We start from the raw sequence: 26,281 nt of genomic DNA on the forward strand, positions 1-26,281 counted from the left end.
GAACTTTACATTTGAATCTCAGATGATATTTTTTTTCCAGACCAGTTCAATCGAATTATATACCTAGGGGAACTAAATTGCACTGAAGCCTGCCTCCTGATTTTAAATGATACGCCTGGTGTTCTCAAGACATGTTTCTTATTCTATGATCATAATGCTATGGTTTCATTGCCCATAAGTTTGCTGACAAGATTCTGCCCTTTCAATCCCTTAAAAGTCAAGTGGTAGAAGCACAAGTTAAAGACTGTTTTCCTAAAACAACATTTCCATTTAAGGAGATGCTCAAAGAAATGTTTTTCTTATTCATTCTTAACCTGTATTGACTAATATAATTTACTTCATCATTCATATTTCTGTGGAGACAGTTCCTGCCTCAAATATAATGGTTAAAGTGGATAATAACGCAGACCCTCAGGGGCTATTGTCCTTGGCAGAGGGTGGACTTCCTTCCAGGAAAAGTTCACACGCAACTCAGCCTCAGGCCTGACGTTGCATAAGCATTCATTGTGTTCATTCTCTTGAGCTACTAAAATAATCCAGCCTTTGAGCCCTTTCACTTCCATCCCCATTTGCCATTTCTGACCCTCCACGCTCACCCACTGTTCACCTCCACCTTGACCACTGACCTGGGTTTATTGTCACTGTCCTTTTCATCCTCCGCCCACCCCAGGCAAACATCATCTCCGTTAAACTTCTTTCACTAGGATCTGACTTCCAGTCCCCAATCACTAGCTTCCCTATGTCCTTATATTTCAGTGACATGAATTAACAAATGTATCTCTTTACCAATTTTTTAAAATGTGGGCTACAATAACAAATGCTTTCTGGTGCTATGATAATAAATGACTCATTACAATAACCTGCAATATATTTATTCTTTCTCTGTATTTGTCTGTTTGATATACAGGAGGTCCAGCCTGGTCATAACAACCAAACTCTACTGGGGTGGAAAGTAAGTTAAATTTCTTTTATTTTTCCTCCAGAATAGGAAACAGCCAGTAGTTTCTGCTTTTATGCTTTAAGGCATCTATTTTATATCTAGCATACTAAAGTTAATTGGCTTAGAGAAAGGGATTTTTTTTCTCATGCTAAGGCAATAGCAATTAGCCTATGATTCAATTTTAGCAAGATACTTTGAAAAAAATGTAGTGCAAAGCATGCGGTCACTTGTTACTAAGCGATTCATGGAGATTTTTCAAATACCAGTCTCATACTTAGAACCATTTCCAAAATAGAGTTCAAACTTCAAGAAAGGAAAATAAGCACAAAGCATCCCAGAAGAAAAGCAACTCAAATCTGCCAAAATCCAGAGACTTCTACAGAATGCAAAGATAAAATTATCTTGTCTGGCTCCTTGTGCAAGTCTCTGATCATTTCTGTGGCGGGCTCAGAAAGTGCTGATCAAAAGGACCATCTCATTGGAGAATAGCACCGAGCCACCTCCATCACTCCCTGTCAAGCCAGATGAAAGAGAGGTGTTCACTGTGCAGCGGGATGCAGGACAAATTTCACAGGATGAGTTGGCTTCTGCTGGGCCTGCTGGCATTTGAACTGGTACTTACATTATTCAGCAAGCCTTAGAAGGCTGGCCTTCTTGACAAACATGTAAGGAAACAGCAAGCTCTTTCACATACTGGAGAATTTGTTGGAACTGTCATTTTCCATCTTTGAGAGATGGAAATCTCAAAGAATGCTGGAGTCTTACCAAAAATCAAAAATAAACAAAACCTTATTTGCCTCCTTATCATTAATAAGAAATAGACTTTTTGAAAAATTGGAGGTAGAAGCCCAATCTTCTTTCGGAACCTTCTGATGAAAACATTTACATGTATACGGACACATACAAACACACACACTATAAGATTTTGTTGTTTTTGAACCTGTTAATGATGATATGAAGACAGAAGATGGAATTTAGATCTTTACTCCTATTCAGACTCATACAAAAATAAAGCAACCTGGTGCCTATGAGGAATGGGGATTCCCATTACCTGTATTTTGATTCACAGAGCCATTGCTTGTCAATGGTACACAAAATTCTGCCTATAGTTTAGAAAAGAGTAAGACAGAAGACAGTCTGTAAGAACCATTATGTAGTATATTACTAGCACAATGTGTCTACGATAATATCTAATATACAAAATATACAGAATAGAATACCTTCACCAGGTGAAAGGGAAACTACTATATTTTTCAAAGAAGCAGCCAAAAGTATTTATATTGAAGAAACATTTTATTGATACTGTAAAATTCAAGGAACCTGTTTCTCTCTCATTTGCCCCAACATGAAATTGCCTGAAAAGACCAAAGTCCTTACAAGTAAGGGTGTCTTCTCAGGATACTAATTTAAGGAAGACTTGGTTCATCACATTTTGAAGGAAAATAGTTGGTAAATTTTTTTTTAAGTCTAAAGGAACTTCCAAATGTGCTTCCTTTCTCAGAAAAGCTAATGATAGCCCAGCCTGGCAATCTTACAAAAAATCTTACCAAAAAAAAAAATCTTACAAACCTATGTCAAAACTTTTTTTTTTTTTTTTTTTTTTTTGCTTTAGACTGGTTGAGAACAAGGTGAGAAGGTTGAACCATGTCTCAAATTATATACAGACAGGGTGTGTATGGCTGAGTCGTTACTAACTTGAGCTGGTGCTGAGCAGTATGACTGGTGTGGTGACAGTGACAGTCATGGCTAATTCATCTCCTGGAATCTCCAAACAAAAACTTCATCTCCTGGGGTCTCCAAAGAAAAAGGACTTTGGGTGCTGCTCCCGAGCCTTCTCTCCTTAGCCTCCAGGGGTGCAGAATTTGCTAAGAAGGGGGTACGAAATGAGCAACTCATTCTGAGTAAGAATGACTGTTCTTTGGCTCTTCTGAAACAGAGGTTTAAAAAAACAGCACATCCCCACTCAAAGTCATTCTCTTCTTTTTCTTGGCAGAGCGGAAACAGAAAGGGGGCTATCAAGAAAGCATATTATTGAAGGTGGGTTCTGTTTCTTTAATTTCATTTTTGCTTTGGGGCTGCTGGTTCAAGAAAAGTATCAATGAAATAGTTTCAAAACACATTAGAAGGAAAAAAAATTCTATTTGGAAAACAACGCAGTCATCCAAGTTTGTTTCTGAGGCTCAATATGTAGGGAACTCAGAGATGGAGAGGGGAGAAGGAGACCTCAAAAGAAACTGTCTGAATGGGCTAGAATGCTTCTCATTTACAGCTGCTACTAATATAAATGAAACATTTCCATAAGACTTGTTTGAAAAAGCTTTATTGCTGGAGGTTGCGGTGAGCTGTGATGCCATGGCACGCTACAAGGGTGACAGCTTGAGGTTCTGTCTCAAAAACAAAAAACAAAACCTTTATTGAGAGATAATGTATGCACCATAAAAGCTTACCCATTTTTTTTTTTTATCCCATGGAGAAACTTTGTACCCACTATAAGTCACTTTTTCAAACCCTTCTTAAGCCCTCCCATAGCTCCAAGCAACCACAAATCTACTTTTTTTCTATACAAATTTGTCAATTCTGGACATTTCATATACATGAAATCCTATGTGATATTTCGCAACAGACTTCTTTCACTTACCATAATGTTCAGTGATGTTATATCTGTCCTTTATTCCTTTTTTGCCAAGTTAATATTTCACTTTATGAAATACTAGCACATTTTATCTATATGTATATTAGTTACTGTATATTTGATTTGTTTTCACTGCTTGGCTATTATTAATAACGCTGCTATGAACGTTTGTGGACAAGTTCTGCTATGAACATTTGTGACATATGTTGAGAACACCACACATTTTTTAAAAAATATATACATATGCATAGAAAAAAACACTTGCAGAAAATTACCAGTGGGTAAGATTCCCAGTGCCATTACTTTTGCAATGGTATTCAAAACTTTGTATAGGTTAGAAATAAACAGGAAATAAAATAGTCTATAAGCACCATTATGTAATAGAATACTACTACTCCATCATGAGGACTGTAAGAATTCTGAGTAATTTTTATTTATTTTTTATACATGTTTCATAGATATAACTTTTTAAATAAAGGAAAACTGTTAAAACGGGCTTTACTAGTTTGTGAAGTTCAGACACTTCCTGACTTACGATGGGATAATGTCTCAATAAACTCATCTTCCATTGAAATGATCATAAATCAAAAATGCATTTGGTAAACCTACCCCGCCAGATAGTCTAGCCTAGCCTACCTAAAACATGCTTAAAACACTTACCTGCGCTTACAGCATAATCATCTAACACAAATCCTATCTTACAATACAGTGTTGACTATCACATGTAATTTATTCAACACCATTCTGAAAGTGAAAAACAGAATTCTTACATGGGAATTTAAAATATAGTTTATAGTGAATATAAATTGCTTTCACATTTTATAAAACTGAAAAATAACAAGTCAAATTATTATCAGCCATGCACTATCTATACATATTTCAAAAAAATCCAAGATTTTTGTAACTTTAGATTTATGATTACTTATTAAGATAGGCGATTCTCTCCTTTTTAAAACACAATTTCACTTATAAAATGCTAACATCACCAAAATCGTAAAATGTAGTTTAATCCCAGCACTTCAAAAATAAAAATATCTCTGCTCAGCACTGGACTCTTAAGAAAACAAAATTAAATAAATAAATGAATAAACAAAAATAAATAAGCTGGCTGCTGTGCGCTGGACCCACACACCAGGGGTGGCAACTTTGAACCTTGCCTGAGTCTGATTAACAAAGAAAAAAGAAAGAAAGAAAAAAAATACTAAATACATAAAGAAGTAATGTCCCCCTTTTGTTCATCTAATCTCATTTCCTCCCACAGTTTACAGTTTGACAACCTGGCACATATCCCTCCCACCTTTCCCTGCGATCACACTGTCTTAGTTACCTATCCATCCATCTGAATCCTCACTTAATATACCCCTATAATATTCTGCAATTTTTTTTAAAATAAAAAAAAACAAATAAAATGGAAAAGATGGCAGCTGAGTAACAGCTTCCCTGCAACTGGGAACAGCGAGTCTGGGGAGACAAGACTCCAGGCATCTCTGACCGGTGGGATCTGCCTATAATCATCCCTTTGAGGATACAGGGAGCCAGCAAGGGACTTCTGGACACCAAGAGGAGGACAAAAACAGTGGAAAACTGGCAAGTGGTTGCGTGTGTTCGATCGACCTAATCACGCCAGCAACCGTAAGTACAAGCAGCAGTGAGACTGCAAACCGGAAAGGCCTTACCTGTGAACTGTTTCGGTGTTCTTGGACTTGGCACTCAGTTGAACTGCCTTGGGGAGAGCTTGAGCAGGAGTGTGGAGAACTTTGGGCATTGTCTGGGGCCCGAGACTGAGCCACTGAGCTGGGTGCAGGAAGCCATTGCGAAAGAACTGCCCCAGCAAGCTCCGCCCTCAGGGTCTCAGAGGAAGGATAGGGCATGTCAAAGTAACCTACTGACTTAGCAGCCTAAAGGCAGGGGCTGAGCTGCCTTACAGCCTTAATCCTTAGGGGCAGAGTGAGACTGTTTGGGCACACTGGAGCCTTGGGCTGTTGCCCTGGGTAGAGTGCCGTGACATCACAGCTCATAGCAACCTCAAACTCCTGTGCTTGGTGCCGCCCAGACCTCCATAAGAGCTGTGAAGTGACCCCCGACCGGTGATCTGCACCCACCGGGCCTCCACATTCCCTGACCAGGAATTGCGGGAGCCACACAACCCTGCGTCCTCCCTCCTGTGTCCTCCCAGCTTCCACACTAGCCCGTTCATCTGGACAGGGACTTTGGTAGCTGTGTGCCCTTTGGAGCCCTCCCTGCCTCTGTGCAGAGCTCTTCTCCTGGCCAGAGACTGCTGGAGCCTTGGGCTCTCTGTGCCAAAGTCACTGGGCGCCTGGCACTCCCAGAACCGTGCGCACCACCCCCAGCCCTGTTGCTGGATTGGGGTATGGCACAAACTGGAGCTGCTTCCACAACCAGAACTCCCTAGCTAGAGCATCCCCAGAGGAACTACACAGGGTCACTCCCTACAAAGACCCAGCAACAATAGAGTGATCCCGATGGGGTCTAATCTTGGAGAGACACCTCCCCAACTCTGAGGACAACCAGAGGCAACGGTTAAAAACAATCATGAGGTGAAATCAACAGAAAAACTCTGGCAATATGAATAATCAGAGTAGATCAACTCCCCCAAGGATCAATGGGGCAGAAACAGCACAAGACCCCATGCCCAAACAAATAGCTGAGATGTCAGAAACTGAATTCAGGATCTGGACACCAAATAAGATCGAATTAGAATTCCAAAAGTTATCTCAAGAATTCAATGGATTCAAAGACCAAATGACCAAAGAATTTGACACATTGAGACAAGAAGTTGCATCCCTCAAAGATTTGAGAAACACAGTAGAATCCCTCAGTAACAGAATGGAGCAAGCAGAAGAAAGGATTTCTGACATTGAAGACAAGGCTTTCAAACACTCCCAAACCCTCAAAGAAGAAGAGAAATGGAGAGCAAAAACAGACCACTCTCTCAGAGAGCTCTCGGATAGTTTAAAGAAAACCAATATTTGTCTTATAGGGATCCCGGAAAGTGACAAAGTGGCTTCACAAGGCACAGAGTCTCTTCTCCATGAGATTATGAAGGAGAACTTTCCAGACATGCCAAGAGATTCCAAAATTCACATAGCAGACAGTTTCAGAACTCCAGCATGACTCAACCCAAATAAGACATCTCCCAGACACATCATAATCAATTTCACTAAAGTTAATACGAAGGAGAAAATTCTGAAAGCTGCCAGACGAAAGAAAACCATTACCTACAAGGGGAAGAATATCAGAATAACTGCAGATCTCTCTGCTAAACCTTTCAAGCTAGAAGAGGATGGTCATTGACATTTAATCTCCTAAAACAAAATAACTTTCAACCCAGGATCCTGTACCCAGCTAAACTGAGCTTCATTTATGACGGAGAAATTAAATACTTCAATGACATTCACATGTTGAAGAAATTTGCCACAACTAAACCAGCTCTCCAGGACATTCCTAGACTTATCCTCCATAAAGACCAGCATAATTCTCCACCACAAAAGTAAACCCACCCAAAAAATTTTTGATCAAATTCCAACTTCCACAGTCTCAAAAGGATTAAAAATGTCCACCAGTCTCTCGAAAGGCTTATCAATATTCTCAATTAATGTGAATGATTTAAATTGTCCTCTAAAGAGGCACAGGTTGGCGGACTGGATACAAAAACTCAAGCCAGATATCTGCTGCATCCAAGAATCGCATCTTACATTAAAAGACAGATATAGACTCAAGGTGAAGGGATGGTCATCTATATTCCAGGCAAATGGAAAGCAGAAAAAAGCAGGCATTGCAATCCTGTTCACAGATGCAATAGGCTTTAAACCAACCAAAATACTTAAGGATAAGGATGGACACTTCATATTTGTTAAAGGTAATATTCAATATGATGAGATCTTAATTATTAATTATTTATGCACCCAACCACAATGCACCTCAAATTTATAAGAGAAACTCTGACATGAGTAACTCGATTTCCTCCACTTCTATAGTAGTTGGAGATTTTAACACCCCTTTACCAGTCCTGGATAGATCCTCCAAAAAGAAGCTCAGCAAAGAAATTTTAGATTTAAACTCAACCATTCAACATCTGGACTTAACAGACATCTACAGAACATTTCATCCCAACAAAACTGAATACACATTCTTCTCATCAGCCAACGGAACATACTCCAAAATCGACCACATCCTAGGCCACAAATCTAACCTCAGCAAATTTTAAAAAATTGAAATTATTCCTTGCATCTTCTCAGACCATCATGGAATAAAAGTTGAACTAAATAACAACAGGAACCTGCATACCCATACAAAAACCTGGAAGCCAAACAACCTTATGCTGAAGGATACATGGGGTATAGATGAGATTAAGAAGGAAATCACCATATTTTTGGAACAAAACAACAATCAAGACACTAATTATCAGAACCTCTGGGATACTGCAAAGGCAGTCCTAAGAAGGAAATTTATAGCACTGCAAGCCTTCCTCAAGAAAACGGAAAGAGAGAAAGTCAATAACTTAATGGAACATCTCAAGCAACTGGAGAAAGAAGAACACTTCAACCCCAAACCCAGCAGAAGAAAAGAAATAACAAAAATCAGAGCAGAATTAAATGAAATTGAAAACAAAAGAATTATACAACAGCTCAATAAATCCAAAAGCTGGTTTTTTGAAAAGATCAATAAAATAGATAAACCATTGGCCAACCTAACCAGGAAAAAAAGAGTAAAATCTCTAATTTCATCAATCAGAAATGGTAATGATGAAATAACAACAGACCCCTCAGAAATTCAAAAAATCCTTAACGAATACTACAAGAAACTCTACTCTCACATCTGAAAAATCTGAAAGAAATTGACCAATCCCTGGAAGCATGCCACCTACCAAGACTTAGCCAGAACGAAGTGGAAATGTTGAACAGGCCTATATCAAGTTCTGAAATAGCATCAACTATACAAAATCTTCCTAAAAAGAAAAGCCCAGGACCAGATGGCTTTATGTCAGAATTCTACCAAACCTTTAAAGAAGAACTAATACCTATACTACTAAACCTCTTCCAAAATATAGAAAAAGAAGGAATATTACCCAGCACATTTTACGAAGCAAACATCACCTTGATCCCCAAACCAGGAAAAGACCCAACAAGAAAAGAAAATTATAGACCAATATCACTAATGAATATAGATACTAAAATACTCAATAAGATCCTAACAAACAGAATCGAACAACGCATCAAAAAAATTATACACCATGACCAAGTCGGATTTATCTCAGGGTCTCAAGGCTGGTTCAATATACGTAAATCTATAAATGTAATTCAACACATAAACAAACGTAAAAATAAAGACCATATGATTCTTTCAATTGACGCGGAAAAAGCTTTTGATAATATCGAGCATCCCTTCATGATCAGAGCACTTAAGAAAATTGGTATAGAAGGGACATTTCTTAAACTAATAGAGGCCATCTACAGCAAACCCATAGCCAATATCGTATTGAATGGAGTTAAATTGAAATCATTTCCACTTAGATCAGGAACCAGGCAAGGTTGCCCATTGCCTCCATTGCTCTTTAACATTGTAATGGAAGTTTTAGCCATTGCAATTAGGGAAGAAAAGGTGATCAAGGGTATCTACATAGGGTCAGAAGAGATCAAACTTTCACTCTTCGCAGATGATATGATCATATATCTGGAAAACACTAGGGATTCTACTACAAAACTTTTAGAAGTGATCAAGGAATATAGCAATGTCTCAGGCTACAAAATCAACACCCATAAATCTGTAGCCTTTATATATACCAACAATAACCAAGCCAAACAAACAGTCAAGGACTCTATTCCTTTCACAGTAGTGCCAAAGAAGATGAAATATTTGGGAGTATACCTAACAAAGGACGTGAAAGAGCTCTACAAAGAGAACTATGAAACTCTAAGAAAAGAAATAGCCGAAGATGTTAACAGATAGAAAAACATACAATGCTCATGGCTGGGAAGAATCAACATTGTTAAAATGTCCATACTGCCCAAAGCAATATATAATTTTAATGCAATTCCTATTAAAGCTCCATTGTCATACTTTAAAGATCTTGAAAAAATAATACTTCGTTTTATATGGAATCAGAAAAAACCTCAAATAGCCAAAACATTACTGAGCAATAAAAACAAAGCAGGAGGAATCACGCTACCAGACCTGAGACTGTACTATCAATCCATAGTGATCAAAACAGCGTGGTACTGGCACAAAAACAGAGAAGTAGATGTCTGGAACAGAATAGAGAACGAAGAGATGGATCCAGCTACTTACCGTTATTTGATCTTTCACAAGCCAATTAAAAACATTCAGTGGGGAAAAGATTCCCTATTTAACAAATGGTGCTGGGTAAACTGGCTGGCAACCTGTAGAAGATTGAAACTGGACCCACACCTTTCACCATTAACTAAGATAGACTCTCACTGGATAAAAGATTTAAACTTAAGACATGAAACTATAAAAATACTTGAAGAAAGTGCAAGGAAAACTCTTGAAGAAATTGGCCTGGGTGAATATTTTATGAGGAGGACTCCCCAGGTAATTGAAGCAGTATCAAAAATACACTACTGGGACCTGATCAAACTAAAAATCTCTGCACAGCCAAGAACACAGTAAGTAAAGCAAGCAGACAGTCCTCAGAATGGGAGAAAATATTTGCAGGTTATACCTCCGATAAAGGTCTAATAACCAGAATCCACAGAGAACTCAAATGTATTAACAAGAAAAGAACACGTGACCCCATCTCAGGGTGGGCAAGGGACTTGAAGAGAAACTTCTCTAAAGAAGACCGACGCAAGATCTACAAACACATGAAGAAAAGCTCATCCTTAATCATCAGAGAAATGCAAATCAAAACTACTCTGAGATATCACCTAACCCCAGTAAGAGTAGCCCACATAACAAAATCCCAAAACCAGAAATGTTGGTGTGGATGTGGAGGAAAGGGCACACTTCTACCCTGCTGGTGGGAATGCGCACTAATACGTCCCTTCTGGAAGGATGTTTGGAGAATACTTAGAGACCTAAAAATAGACCTGCCATTCAATCCTATAATTCCTTTACTAGGTTTATACCCAGAAGACCAAAAGTCACAATATAACAAAGACATCTGTACCAGAATGTTTATTGCAGCCCAATTCACAATTGCTAAGTCATGGAAGAAGCCCAAGTGCCCATCGACCCACGAATGGACTAGCAAATTGTGGTACATGTATACCATGGAATACTATGCAGCCTTAAAGAAAGATGGAGACTTTACCTCTTTCATGTTTACATGGATGGAGCTGGAACATATTCTTCTTAGCAAAGTATCTCAGGAGTGGAAGAAAAAGTATCCAATGTACTCAGCCCTACTATGAAGCTAAATTATAGCTTTCACATGAAGACTATAACCCAACTATAGCACAAGACTATGGGGAAAGGGCCAAGGAAGGGGAAGGGAGGGGGGAGGTTTTGGTGAAGGGAGGGTAATAGGTGGGGCCACATCTATGGTGCATCTTAGAATGGGTACAGGCAATTGCACTAATGTACACAGCTATGATTTAACAATAAAAAAGAAAAGAAAAAAATAAAATGCTTAGAACAGTGAAAAAAATGGGTTGAAAACATATGTATTAAATCAATACAAGCAGGCTATAAATGTTAACCCAAACCTTGCTTTTTTTCTTGATTAAAATACATTTTGCATACAGACTTTCTTTATGGATTATTTTTAGTTTCTGGCACTATAAAGAATTACAACAGTGATGACACTTATGTAAATAGGATAGATTCTAGAAGTGGCATTGTTAGGTTAAAGAATTTTACATATTTAACACAAAATTATTTTCTAAAAAGAATATACCAATCTGTTAAAGGAAGTGGTGTTATTAGTGAGTTTTAGCTTCTTTTAGTAACTTTGTGGGGATTTTTTTTTTAATGGTAATTAACTCTTTATTTTCTTGGGTTTTTTCCTTTTGCGTTGTCTTGGACATAATAATTTTCAGGAGTCTTTGTATGTTAGCAATGTTCTATCTTGCAAATATTTTGCAAATATCTTGCAAATATTTTCTCCAGATGTCATTTCATTAAAAACATTTTGCTCTCCATGAGCCTAACCTGAAAGATGATGTTCAAGAATAGTTATTCCACTTGGGAAGTTGAAGATCTTTACCAATCTATAAACACATTACTTTGAAATATCTTAAACATGCCATAGAAAAGCAATAATTCCACTATTCAATCACAATCATTTAATTTAAAGTGGAGAATTTTGAAGCCAGATCTCAGAATATATATAAAATATATAGATATGCACACACCAATATACAAACAGTACATTTATATGTGTACACAATAAAAATGATATCATTCCACTGTTTTCGAAGTCCTTGTATGAGTTTGGTATTTTTTGCTAACTGATTTTTAATATATTTATAGGTAAATGAGCTTTGAAACCAGACAGATCTTTGTTCAAGCTCCAGCTCTGTCGTTTATGAACTGAGTGACTTTGTACAAGTTACTTAAAATATTTAGCCTCTGCCTTGTTGACTATAGAATAGACCATACATTATATCATTCACATTGAGCACAGGGTCCATCCCATAATAAGCACTTAATGAACATTATTATTGTTTCTGTTTTCATCATCATCATCATCATTGTTCTTACAAGACAACCTCTGGTCTTTATTCTACGGCAAGGACACTCTTTACTAAACAAGTAGGTGACATTCTGAGGCTGCCATAAGAATGGCCACCATCCAGCCCTAGAGAAAGCTTCCGAATTCTCACTCAAACGGAATCCCTTCTCCGGCCTTACTGTCGGCAACCCCAACTTGCCTCTCTCTCATACTGTTAACCATTCCTGCTCTGGCCTTTGCCCCCATGACTGGGGTCCTCCACCACAGAGCTGGTGAGTGACAGCCTACGTTGGCTTATAGCAAGTATCAAGGTGAATGAAGAGGACGGCAGTATGCTACCTGAAATGTTCCTTATTTCCTTTGTTTTTCTAATCTTATTGATTAGAAAAGAGGGATTCAGAAAAAATAACAATCAACAAAGAAATATGAAACTAAAGAGAGGAAGGAAAGTCTGCTATTACACTCTTTACTGAATCCCCATTGCTTTGGTATTTAACAGCGTGCGCATGATTTCAGAATTCTCTTTTTTAAATCAGCTTTCTTTGGGCCTCATACAACATAATAGAAATACCTTCAATTCCCTCTCCCTGAAAAGAAGTTAGGAATTCTCTTAGGAACTAATCTCTGAGGATGAATAAACCAGTTCAGCTGAAATTCAAGCTGACACAGATTCAAACTTCAACACAAAAATTTCAAACTTTTGAGATTGAAGAATTGGGGATAGTTTATTATTATGGCATCAGTCTTGGTGTTAGTTTGCAGTCCATGGTTTTAGCAAAACATAAAGCCTTGTGAGTACAAAAGAATCAGCTCAAAAGATATTTCTAACTATGCTGAAAGTTGAGTGAATTTGGCAGAAAAGGAAGGACATGAGATGAGGTCCAAAATAAATTTTAGAAAGGTTTACGAATCACTGCCCTTCAGTTTCAGTAACATTCGGTCTGTGATGAAGGCCACCTTATCAATGTTGGACATTCCTACAGAAATTAAATTCGAGAAGCCCTGTTGGAGGTAAGGCGGAAGTCCAAACGGATGGAGCTTTCAGGCTACTTGAGCCCTAGAAGTCTTCAGCTACTTGAGTTACCTTAAAGACTGAAAAAAGAGCTTGCCTTCTGCCTAATGTTATTTTTTTCTTTTTTACATTCATAGGAAAAGCCTTTCCAATAAACCTAAAGTTCTAGACTTAGATCCAGTTAGGTCTACTGCTCTCCTTAGATTCACAAAAAGGGAGAAGAAAATTCACTAACATATTCATTATATAGAATCCCATGGTCTTCTCACTGTAACATTCAATTTATCCATTTAGCCATTCTGCAAACATTCATTAAGCCCCAGTTTGAGCCGATGTGAGCATTTACCAGATCAAATTCCTTTACCGCCTCATGTAAAGAAATAGCACTAGTTTGGTAAGTTATATTGTGGGTCAGAATGAGTGAATCATTAGCGTGCTTACACGGTGAAAAGCTGCGTCTCACTCTAAATTCACCTTGCAGGTAAACAAGTTTCGTCACATGATGCAAAACACAAATTCATGGTCATTGTTGTAGGAGTGGGAAAGAAAAATGATCTGAGAAAGTGCTGCTTGGAACTTTTTTTTTAATTTTTTTTTTATTAAATCATAGATGTGTATATTAATGCAATCATGGGGCACCATACACTGGTTTTATAGACCATTTGACATATTTTCATCACACTGGTTAACATAGCCTTCCTGGCATTTTCTGTTATTGTGTTAAGACATTTATATTCTACATTTAGTAAGTTTCACTTGTACCCTTGTAAGTGGTCCCGACAATTACCCTCCCTCCACCCATCCTCCCCCCTTCCCTCCCCTCCTCATCCCTCCCTTACCCCTTTCCCCATATTCTTAGGTTATAATTGGGTTATAGCTTTCATATGAAAGCTATAATTTAGTTTCATAGTAGGGCTGAGTACATTGGATAATTTTTCTTCCATTCTTGAGATACTTTGCTAAGAAGAATATGTTCCAGCTCCATCCATGTAAACATGAAAGAGGTAAAGTCTCCATCTTTTTTTTAAGGCTGCATAATATTCCATGGTGTACATACACCACAGTTTATTAATCCATTCATGGATCGATGGGCACTTGGGCTTCTTCCATGACTTAGCAATTATGAATTGGGATGCAATAAACATTCTGGTACAAATATCTTTGTTATAATGTGATTTTTGGTCTTCTGGGTATATGCCCAGTAGAGGAATTATAGGATTGAATGGCATATCTATTTTTAGATCTCTAAGTGTTCTCCACACATCTTTCCAAAAGAAATGTATTAATTTGCATTCCCATCAGCAGTGTAGAAGTGTTCCCTTTTCTCCACATCCACGCCAACATCTCTGGTCTTGGGATTTTGTGATATGGGCTAATCTTACTGGAGTTAGATGATATCTCAAAGTAGTTTTGATTTGAATTTCTCTGATGACTAAGGATGATGAGCATTTTTTCATATGTCTGTAGGCCATGCGCCTGTCTTCTTGAGAGAAGTTTCTCTTCAAATCCCTTGCCCAGCCTGCGATGGGATCATTTGTTCTTTTCTTGCTAATATGTTTAATCAATAACAAATGTTAGAACCTACTCGTCTGAACTTTAGAAGAAAAAGATAATTTATGATTTTTCAATTAAAGAATCAATGTCTGAACAAAGGGCTGCACCCAGGATTCCTTCCCAGTGCGCTGTGTTCATGTAAACTTCTGTCACCTGCTGGGGCCATCACGTTTCACCTGGGGAGGCACAGCCGCAGACTGAATATGTTCTAATACACCACGTCCTTTTTCACTTAAATTATGTGACTTAAATATGTGACTTAAATTATGATTGAAAGGGCTTCTGAGAAGATACTAGAGATTACACAGGGAAACAGGGTACATTATCAAAGGCAACATGATTTTTGCAAGCCAGATAGAAAAGCAAATGCATGTGAGGTTTGTAAAAAGTGGTGGACACAGCAAATTTAAATAGACACCTTGCAGAGTCTCCAAGCTCCCTTGTTTCTGCACAGTTCAAAGCAACACTGACCACCCTCTCTACCTCTAACCAGGCCAATCTGCTTCTGTCTGGAATAAGCGTATTTCCTTAGAAACCTCTGAAGTAGGCTTAAGCTGAATTAAGGTTGACCTAAACAATATGGTTCCTGTTTTTTAAGAAAAAGGTGTACTTAGATTTCTTTTTACTGTAGTCACTTGAAAATGATTTTCTTAAAGTCATTTATCATCCGTGGGCTTCTGAGGAATTGCCAGTTAACGTCTAGATGTCCTGAAGGGCAGGGAGCCTTTCTGCATCTTCTCTCGTATTCACCGTCCACAGATGCTGGGTTACTGACAAGGGACAGGCTAATGGCTGATGGCCTTTAACAAGTGCATTCACTGCACTGAAGCACTCACCTCTGCAGGTTGTGAGTAGCTGCCTAGCTGCCTCTTTGGATTCAAGGTTGATGCATTTTTACACGTCTAATCAAACTGAAAACAATACCTGGCTTCAAGCCACTGCTCAACAAACATTTGCTAAATAGAGATAGAACAGGGCTACTTGTCTATTAGAGCTAAACACAAAATGGTTTTTAAGGAGACATCTGCTGAACATGACTTTATATTGCTGTGATTTAACTATTTCTACAAGGTGAAAGCATCCAGATAGAAAAAGGCAGAAATTCCTGATTTGGTTTGCACTCACAGGAAAGATCAAAGCAGGCATTCCTAATTGTATATAAAATCAGCACATTGTACCCCATAAGGGCATCAATGTATACAGGATCTATGTGTTTATGACTTAATAAAAAATATATAAATATAAAAAAAAGAATAAACAGGGCGACGCTTGTGGCTCAGTGAGCAGGGCGCTGGCCCCATATACCGAGGGTGGCGGGTTCAAACCCAGCCCCGGCCAAACTGCAACAAAAAAATAGCCGGGCGTTGTGGTGGGCACCTGTAGTCCCAGCTACTCGGGAGGCTGAGGCAGGAGAATCGCCTAAGCCCAGGAGTTGGAGGTTGCTGTGAGCTGTGTGACACCACGGCATTCTACCGAGGGCAATAAACTGAAACTCTGTCTCTACAAAAAAAAAAAAGAATAAACATACATTTATCTCTTAAAAAGTAAATGTAATAAATTTGACAACATAAAAAAATAAACACTTCTATAATCATTAAAAAAAAGGAGGATCATCTAGCTCCATTTTTGTCTTTGGACAGATGAGGAAACTGAGGCTGAAAGAGGCAAAGAGGTGTTGTAAGGTTATTCAAACCAGCCAGAATCAGTGACCTGGACCCCAAACCCTGTCCCTTACCTCCTCTAGGTGCCAGCCTGGTCCATCCAGCTGCTGAGAGCGCCATGTGGGAAGTGATGTGCCCCTCAGACTTGCCATGGCTCCCACCCCCTTCCACCCACCCCTTCCCCAACTTTCCCTATCTTTGTCAACAGACTCCTTACTTCTCAGGTCAAACATCTCGGAGTCATCCTTGATTACTCTGACTTCCACACACTGTATATCCAGCACAACAGCAAGTATGATTATTTCTAGTTATACAACATGTCCCAGATTTGTGCACTTCTTGCCAACTTTGTCTGGACTTGATGGACTGCAGCACCCTCCTCACTGGGCTCTGCCCTTGCTTTCGTCCCCTCCTTCAGGCCACTGTCAGCAGGAAAAGCCATCAGTTCAAAATAGAATCTGATCATATTACTTCACCTGCTTAATCTAGTCCTCTTGACTCGCCTCCCCCAAACCCCAACAATGCTTTTAAATCTCCCATAGAAGCCAAAATTCATACCATGGATTACAAGACTCTCTGTGGTTGAGATTTTTCAAAGTGAGTGGCTAGAGTCTCTTAGAGATACAATCCCTTTTCACTCTGCCTCAGTGTCAGAGTAGGGATCACTGGCCTGGTACACTTGTATTTCTGCCCAAATATCAAGTAAGAGTGCTTTCCAAATAAAGAATTGAGAGGTAATGAATGACCAAATACAGTGAGACTGAACTTTGTACCAAGTCTATGTCATTTTTTCCTTCCAAAGACAGGGTTTCACTCCATTGCCTAGGCTACAGTGAAATAGCATCACCATAGCTCACCGCAGACTCAAATTTCTGGGCTTAAGAAATCCTCCTGACTCAGCCTCCCACCTCCACTGAGACTAGGTGACAAGTGTGTACCACCACACCTGGGTAACCTTTGTATTTTTTGTAGAGATGGGGTCTTGCTGTGTTGATGGTGTTGATCTTGACCTCCTGGCCTCTAGAGAGCCTCCTCCCTCAGCCTCCCAAAGTGCTAGGGATACAGGTGTGAGCCACCACACCTGGCCCCATATTATCATTTATGGGTGCACATTATGACCTTGAACAATAAATCTATGCCAGTCAATACTCTCAAGATATGTTGAGAGTCTGTGGAGATGAGGACTGGGTCTGTGCATCTTCAAGGCCCCAGAGTCTGGCTCAATTTCAGGATCAAGTTTGGACCCAATACATGCTAATGGTAAGTGGCTAAAGTCATGCACAGTTACAGTAGCACCAAGTTAGTCAGGGTTGCATCTCCTAGTTACTTTCAGCCCACACTGAACTGTTGGAAGAGACTCGATGGGAAGGGGACCTTCATCAGAAGAAAAGACAGCACTCGTTGACAGTGCCACGCATAGGCCAGAACATTCAGTAAGCGCCTCCCTCCAAAACCAGAGAGTCTAGTGAAAACGTCCAATGTTTGGTCTTTGGCTCTCTCCCTCGGAAACTTTCCAGGTGTTAACCCCGCAGTATGATTAACACATTACGTTTCTGTAGACTATCTTACACGGTGCTATCTGGAGCAACAATTCTGGAAGTGGTAAATATTGTCAGCCCCATTGCAGATTAGAAAACCGAGTCACCAAAAGGGGCAAGAAACCCAGGTGACAAGTGTGCGAGGATGCAGGTTGCTCGACCTTGTCACCCTGGTGATACCCTATTATGTGTTTGCTTGCTGATCCCGTCTTCTCTTTACCTCCTCCCTGCATACAATTGTTCCAGAAATTGGCCTATACCAGGGTATTTTTTAGGGTAACTTTCATTTCAAGCTGGCGATACCGCAGGCCTAAGAGTCTCAGCAGTTTTTAAGAGCAGGCATCAGCCCTCATTATACCTGTCTGCACTAATTCCTTCATCAGAGCTTTTAGCCAACTATCATCACAGCCAATCCTTTCTCAATGGATGGAAAATATTTCCGGAACTATATTCAAGCACTCCATTTTCCTGTCAGAAAAGTAATCGTGGCTGGCTGATAAACCACTATGAAAAATCAAATTTAAATGAGCCAAATTTAAATTTATAAGAGCCTCATTAAACATGCAATTAATTTTATGCCTATAATAAAAAGGGAAAAAACTTCCCTGGTCTCCCTGAGGAATTAAACAGGCTGATAAGGAAATGCTGTGCTTTATGGAAATGAGGTAAAATGATTCTCGAACACTGTCTTCCTTTTGGTTGAATAATATTATTTACAATACATTCTATTTCAGGGAAGTATTAATTTTGCTGAAATTAATTATTTTTTCTGAGTACTTATGGGAATGTAACTGCATAGAGCTAAAACATAGGCTGTTGGTTCCAGATTTCTGTTTGATTTCTCACTCTCCCCTTCATATTAGCTCTTAAGTCTTTGTAGCTTCTGGTGTTTTTATCTCTTCCCCAAAGAATGGGGAATAATAGAAATAGTAGAGCTCAACTATATTTTATGTTCCTTGGATTTTGTTCCAGTTAGTAAAACACTGGGCAAAGCCTTCATCTGCTATTGCATTACTATTAAAACCAACACATACATTAAGAAGGGGTTAAGACAGTCATTTATTTCTGGTACATGAGGGCGGACAACCAAGTTTGTGAGCTCATCCTAGAAAAAGGACTTACATGCCTCCTTGCTTTGAAGTACTTCCCTTGGCTATCTGGTGACTGTAGTGATGATATGCAGCAATGAAGAACATAGCACTTTTTCTAGGATGAGTTCTCCAACTTAATTGTCAGACAGCTCTCATGGCCATTCCAGAAAAAGAGTTCCAAAATTGCTCTGAGGGGTGGACTAGGCACTGGCATCCATGCACAGCTTCCTGAGGGGACTACCTCAAAGGTGACTGTAGTGATATTCAGCAATGAGGTATGTTGCACTCTTTCTCATATACCATTTTAAGGGGTCTGATATGCAATAAATGTATCTCCAGCCCATGATAGCCCATTAGAAAGTTGAAAGATAAATATTGATTTGCATTCTTCAATAAGAAAAAAAATAAACTTTGGAAGAGAAGCTGCTTTTTATGCTAAGTTTTGTTCCTAGATCTTGCCATATATAAATCACTCTGAAAGATAATTACTAAGTATGTATTTTCCAGTGAGAGTGCTAATATCATTGAAAAAGTCCTTTTGAGGGCAAAATCAGCCCTTTGATATATACATAGAAGATTTTAGGGGCCAATTAACACTTCGTTATATTCAGTGCATTTTTGAAACTAAGCCAATGCTATTTTTCTTTTTTTTTTTTTTAGGTCCAACCTTTTTATTTTTTCTCTGCCACACATTAGAAGCCAACGCTATTTTTCAAAAATAAATTCTTGGCCTGGTATAGTGGCTTATGCCTGTAATCCTAGCACTCTGAGACGCCAAGATAGATGGATCCCTTGAGCTCAGGAGTATGAGACCAGCCTGAGCTAGAGTAAGACCCGGTCTCTATTAAAAATAGAAAAATGAACTAGGCATTGTGGCAGGAGCCTGTAGTCCCAGCTACTTAGGAGGCTGAGGCAGGACGATCACTTGAACCCAAGAGTTTGATGTTGCTGTGAGCTTTGCTATCATAGCACTCTAGCCTGGGACAACACAATGAGACTCTGTCTTTAAAAAAAGAAAAAGTAAATTCTAGAAGGGAGCCAAACTTCAACTCTTTCTAATAGAAAGTGCTCATTATTGGACTTGGGGTTTTTCCGCTTCTCCCCCCAGGATTAAAAGGGTCCCTCCAGAGACTGCAGCTTGAGTATGTGGACGTGGTCTTTGCAAATCGACCAGACAGCAACACACCCATGGAAGGTGAGTGAAGAAACTTAATAAATAACTCTAGAGTTATTGATTCTAGCTTGAGAGTGTATTCCACTTGCAATAGGAAATGAAAAATATTCAGACTTATCTGATCAAATATGGAAAATAAAAGTATTTCTGATGGATACCTGCCAGCCTCAGATTTCTCCTCAGAGCCCGTGCTCTGCACCCTCAGCTTCCTTTACTGAGCAGCTGAAGGCATGAGGTTTGTGGCTCCTGCCGGCTACAGTACTCATTTTTTCCAGGTTCATTTCACTTTTGTGATTTCATCAACCAAAACAATCAAATTAATTGGAGGGGAGTTCATAATCCAGCCATCATTATTTCAGAGTAAGTCCTCCAAGGGTTTTTCTATTTTATAATAACTTCAAGTCTGATTAGCTTGGAGTGGTGGCCTGGGCTGCATTTCAATAGGAGCCACTGCTTCAAAATACTACTTCATTGCAGTTTGATTGTTGATTGTCAAAAAGCTGCAACATTTTATCCCCTTTCTATTACAACTTTTTGAAGCCTATTGTTTAAGCTTTTTCCCATGGTAGCTTTCAGAACCGGATTTTCTTCATTTTACATTTATTTTTGGAACCTACCTAGATTGCTTGAAAAAGAAGACAGTTCGGGAGGATGAATTAAAAAGAATGTTGCTATTAATTGAAGTTTACAATCATATGGATTAGCACTTAACTGAGGTGACTGACAATGAAAATATTTGGGGAAAAGAGGAAAAAAGAAATGTTCTGGTTATTTGAGTTTTACAACATATACAGATTACCAGTTTTCAAAGAATTAGAAGAGTGTAATCCACATAAAATCACACTGACGGTATTTTTGACCTTGATGATTGAATATAAGGTGGGTTTTGTGAAGATTTATGCTTGCCATAGGTTTAAAGAAGGATTATAGAAGTAATGGAAGTACTATAAATTTTTTTAAAAGTATGAAAATCATTTTCCTTACCCTTTATCTCTTCCCCAACTACAGAGAAATATTAAATATACTTTTTTTTATCTAATTTTCTCCCAGAGTTTTCTGCTTTCTTGATTCTGTGTATATTAGGAGTTTTTTATAAAGCAGCATCAGCGTTGGAAATTACCCATAGAAATGACATAAAAATGCATATTTTTTTGTCAAACAAAGATTAGGTGTTTGATAAAGCAAATCATAAACATTTTTATCAGTATGAGAAGTATTTAGGGTAAGGATAATATGATTGTCATGCGATTCTCAATGACACTAAAACAGAGCACTAAAGGTAAGTAAGTAGTCCGCAAAAATGTCAAATAAAATGCCACCTAGTGGCATCTGTGAAAGACGGGAAAAGCTTCTTGTTTGGGTGCCTAAAGGCTACCTTCTTCTCTGGAATTACATCATGTTGTTTACAATGACAGCCTTATGGGATAAAAGAACACCTGAGGTTTTTGTATTTCTTGTTTGTTTCGTTTTGTTTTTATCCTACCTCCTGCCTTTGATTTAAGTACATACTGTAGGAGTCTCACAGACTCATAATTTGCATTGTACCCATAGAAGAAGGAGGAAATTCTCACTTGAGAGCTAAATTAGGTGATACTAGCAAGATAACGATGTCTCATATTGGTATTGATTACGTGTCAAAACGTATTAAAAGGGAGCTTCAACGTGTTAAGAATTGCTGCTGCCAGATGGAGTTTGTAACTATAGCATTTGGAAAATTAACATTTTCCCTAAGTTTTTTATATAAAATTCCACAAAGCAGAATAGGGAGCTATTTTATCACGAGTCATTGTCCAAGTCCAGAAGCATAACGAAGAGTGCTAAACAATGGGTCATTGACACTTGTCAATGAGGTCAAGGAATATGGCATTAGGTGGCTCAGGGGCAACCAAGGTGATGAGTGCTGATGAGTGCTGGAATGTAGCCTGCCCTCCCTACCACCCCCAGGGGACCCACCCCAGCAGGTACATCAAGCTCCCAGGTTTATTGTTGTTGCATCACACACATCTACAAGGCACATGTGAAATCTGATTACTCAAGTAGGATGTGTACTGACCGCGTCAGGGCATTTAGAGTATCCATCACCCTAGTCCTTATTTTTGTGTATTGGGAACACTTCAGGTCTTCTCTCCTCGCTACTTTGGAAACTGTGGTCACCTTACTCTGCTATCAAACATTAGAACTTATTCCTCAGAGGACTTAACAGGGATGTTCCACAGACAATTCCACGTATAGAACTTGTTCCAGATTGAAATAGTTTCCATGTGAGTTTTCCCAGCCTTCTGAAAAGGTTCATCCTCAAACTTGGTCTGCTCATGTGTTGCAAGGAGGGCCCAGTGGAAGCCCAGAGTTTGACACTCATCTCTGGAAGCACACTCTCTACGTTTGCCTTCTCCACGTAACAGAGGACAGTACCAACCTGGGAGACAGAAGAAATGCGAGATCAAAAGACAAGAGTTGGCAGGTGGCGCTGGGCGCACTTACCCCTCTAAAAATGCGGGGGAAATGGTGTATGAGGTCGTTCTGGATTCCCTGTTAGGGTTCACTTCCCCTCTGATTTTATAGATGGTACAGGTGATAAAAGTTGTACATGTACAGTGAGGTCTAGCTGAGAAGGGCTATCATTTCCAAAAACCATACATGAGGTAAATTTTACATATACCCATGAAAATCCTACAGTAACTCTTCATTAGTGAATGTTACTCTATAGTGTTTAATTAATTATTCAATTTCTTCTCTAAATGTAGTGAACAAAACATCCCTAGATAGTTATCCAATTAACCTTTTGTTTTAGTAATGGCAGGACAATCCTAAACATTATACACACAAACACTTCTCTTGTTTCAACAACTCACATTGGTTATTTTAGGCTCCATGGCATCCATTTCCATTTGATATAAGTGATACAATAGTGGTTGCCAAACACATATTGTTGGATTTTCATATTCTAAATCCACATATATTAAAGCCATAAATGTTTAGCATTTGTAGCATTTGTAGATTATTTTTATTGGTTTTTCTATCCCTCGTCACTATAAAGACAGAGCACACCTTATCATTTTGCTGAGGTGCCTTTTAAAACCCAGGAGACCTAAGCACCTTCCAAATGAGAATGCCCAGTCCAACTCAGTACTAGCTCTTCTCCATCATTGATCACTAGAGTGGGCTCCCAGAACCTGGGGACACTGCAGAGTTTCCAGACACAGACCATGCATGTGTCAAGGGTCATGTGTGTTCTCCTACTAGGTATCTCTAAGAGACATTTTAGGTTACTTCCATTTAAATGTTTTTAAAATAACAACTGCATTCATGTGATTTGTACCATGAACGAATGTTAATTGGGAGCACGTTAAAAATAAACCAAGATGAGTTTCATCCAGTTTCTGCATTTCGAATAACAACCAATGGAACGCCCCCAAAATTAACTACAGCATCTTCTTTAAAATATATTGGCATCATATATCCAATTAGTTGCTGTCATCCCTTCCTTCTTAGAAATCGACTAAAAGTGAGTCCTCTCAAAAGAATGTCTACAAATTCTAAATGTGCAATCATTAGAGAAAAGGCTGAGACACTCGTTTGCGATCTGCAACCCTACCGAATACAGTTACCCATTTCAGGGCGATGGGAAGATGTGCCTGACAGCAGAGGAGAACTTTTGTACTTTTTCCTCTGTCCTTCTTGTTTATTTTTTCTGGTTCACCTAGTAGTAAGTCATTTTTCGTTCACAGCATCTGCCACGCCATCTGTCTCTGCTACAATATCTGGCAACAATGACTTGTTTTCCAATCCTAGAAAAAATCAGCCCCACACCTCATTTCTTCTGTCTTGTGCGACTGTGTTCCTTCCATCAGAATCAGACAGATTCTTGTGCTCTATGAAACTCGTTTTCTTAATTCTCTCACTTTCATAAATCCCCAACGTTATTTCAAAATCTTCTCCTAAGCTCATTAGACAAGAGAAAGTTCAGACCAATGTGAGTCCTGCTGGACATGGAGGGAGACAGAACATTTGTGTATCTGAGAACCTGTATCAGGAGATGTTTAGTTTGGTACTCTGTCACTCTCAAATACCAGGATAATGTCTCCATCTATGCTCCCCACTGCTCTCAGAAGAAGTGATGAGACGTGACTCTGGCTGTGAAGGGAGCCTGTAAACCTGTACCAATTTGAACAACAGCAGAAAGAGGAGTCACATTTTAGCTTCTGTAGCTTTTCTAAAAGGAAAGAAAAAGCTCATTAAGTTGCTGATCTGAGAATAGGATGATTTTTAAATTAAATTAAATTGCAATTGTTTTTAAATTTTAAAACCATTTGGAATTGAGTCTTCATTTCATGCTTGTTGCCAAAACTAGTTAGTATCTTAGAATTCCTGAGTCATGTCATATGATTCTCATACTGATTAGAGTCAAGTAATTTATTTTCTGCTAGTAGATCAGTACAGACATAAAACAGGCCAGATGTCTCCAATTTCCAATAAGAGAGTCAAGGCCAAAGTTAGCTTGACTCGACTCCCATAATATCATCATATCAAACAACCCATTCCTTAATTACAGTATTTGCTTCTTTCTGCGCGATTTTTCTTATTTTGGTGTTGTCACGTGCAAGCAGGAATCTATGGATATTCAGCAATCCAGGATATTCAATGACGACTGAGAATGCCGGAAAGCATAAAACATTGCAGCATCCCAAATTTTCTGCATTTTATGAATTCCAGAATCCTGGACCAAGATATTTAACTTCTAAAGTAAAAGAGAGTTTTCAGAACCAAAATGTAATCACCTAAAACCTAGTATTATCATTTAACCACAATAGATCAACCCCTCTACCTCTATCTTTTATTATCTTTCCTGAAACATACCCTCAACCTACCCTACAAAAACATAATAATAGCAGGAAGAATCTTCTGGAAATAGCCACCTACATTACTTGAATTTTCAATTAGACATATTAAAATTTTGAAAAGAAACAAGTAAGATTAATTATAATCATTGTATTTAACACAATATGTCAACAAATTACTATTTCAACATGGAATTAGTACTCATTAAAAATTACTAATGAAATGTTTAAAAAAAATTTTCCACTAAGTCTTAGAAATCAGCTGTGCACACTTCAATTTGGGCCAATGCATTTCACAGTAGAAAATCTTAATTTACAGTAGCCTCATCCCAAGTGTCTAATAACCGCATGTGGCTAGCAGCTATTGTATGTCTAAGTGTTGGACCACACAGGGATATAAACTCTATTTAGAGTCTAAGAGAGACTCAGGCACATAATTGGTACTCAAGAAATATTTATTATATGGATGGTTGATGGACAAATGAGTGAACAAGCATTTGAGTGATTGAATACATGAAGCTCTAAAGTTAAATCCAATTGCACTTTATCTACTTGAAAAACTATTTTGGTTTCCTAACATCTATACAGATTCTGGTACCTGGTCCAGTTCAAAATAGTTCAAGAGGATGTTGAGGACAGTTTGTTACTAAACAGCCCCAGGACACTCTTACATCCTTTTCTCTTCATCTGCAGGAAGGGTAGATCCAGATATTGCATCTAACTCTAGAAAACTGATTGATTCCCAATTGAGCAGAAATGAATGGAAGTGTTTGGCAGTACAGTCACCCCTGAGAATTACTAAATGAAATTAAAATTATTTAACACATTTCACTTATGACACTAATCAGAGTGCTCCCAAGGGCCTCTGTTGTACATCAGATCAATGTAACCTTCTGACTTGGGAGGCTGCGACAGCTGTTTTCAAGAAATTAATTTGACGAAAATGATTTTCATGTCCAAGAAGATGAGTCAAACCCTATCAAACTGGAAGCATAAACCCATGTTCCAACTTTCCTAAAGCAGTTGCATTTTCATTTTAACCGTTAATTCACCACCAATTGTACTGACACTTCAGACACATTCAGCTGATGTTTTATTCTCTACAGAAGGAGTGAGATCATAAAAAGAGAAATTTATTTCCTCCATCCTAAGAAATCACAGTGGGGAATACCTGCCTTGTCTTTG

At 38.6% G+C, this 26,281-nt stretch overlaps 1 protein-coding gene across 3 annotated transcripts in view; it reads left to right on the top strand.

Moving 5' to 3' along the window:
- Nucleotides 1-26,281, top strand: part of KCNAB1 (potassium voltage-gated channel subfamily A regulatory beta subunit 1) — a 441,389-nt gene that overhangs the window by 350,021 nt on the left and 65,087 nt on the right. For all 3 annotated transcript variants that reach the window (XM_053600068.1, XM_053600069.1, XM_053600070.1), the window contains exons 6-8: nt 908-952; nt 2,934-2,977; nt 20,193-20,279. In XM_053600068.1, the coding sequence (XP_053456043.1) occupies nt 908-952; nt 2,934-2,977; nt 20,193-20,279 (176 nt within the window). The remainder of the gene's footprint in view (nt 1-907; nt 953-2,933; nt 2,978-20,192; nt 20,280-26,281) is intronic.

Source organism: Nycticebus coucang, chromosome 8 (assembly GCF_027406575.1).
Source record: "Nycticebus coucang isolate mNycCou1 chromosome 8, mNycCou1.pri, whole genome shotgun sequence".
In the NCBI taxonomy this organism is placed as follows: domain Eukaryota; kingdom Metazoa; phylum Chordata; class Mammalia; order Primates; family Lorisidae; genus Nycticebus; species Nycticebus coucang.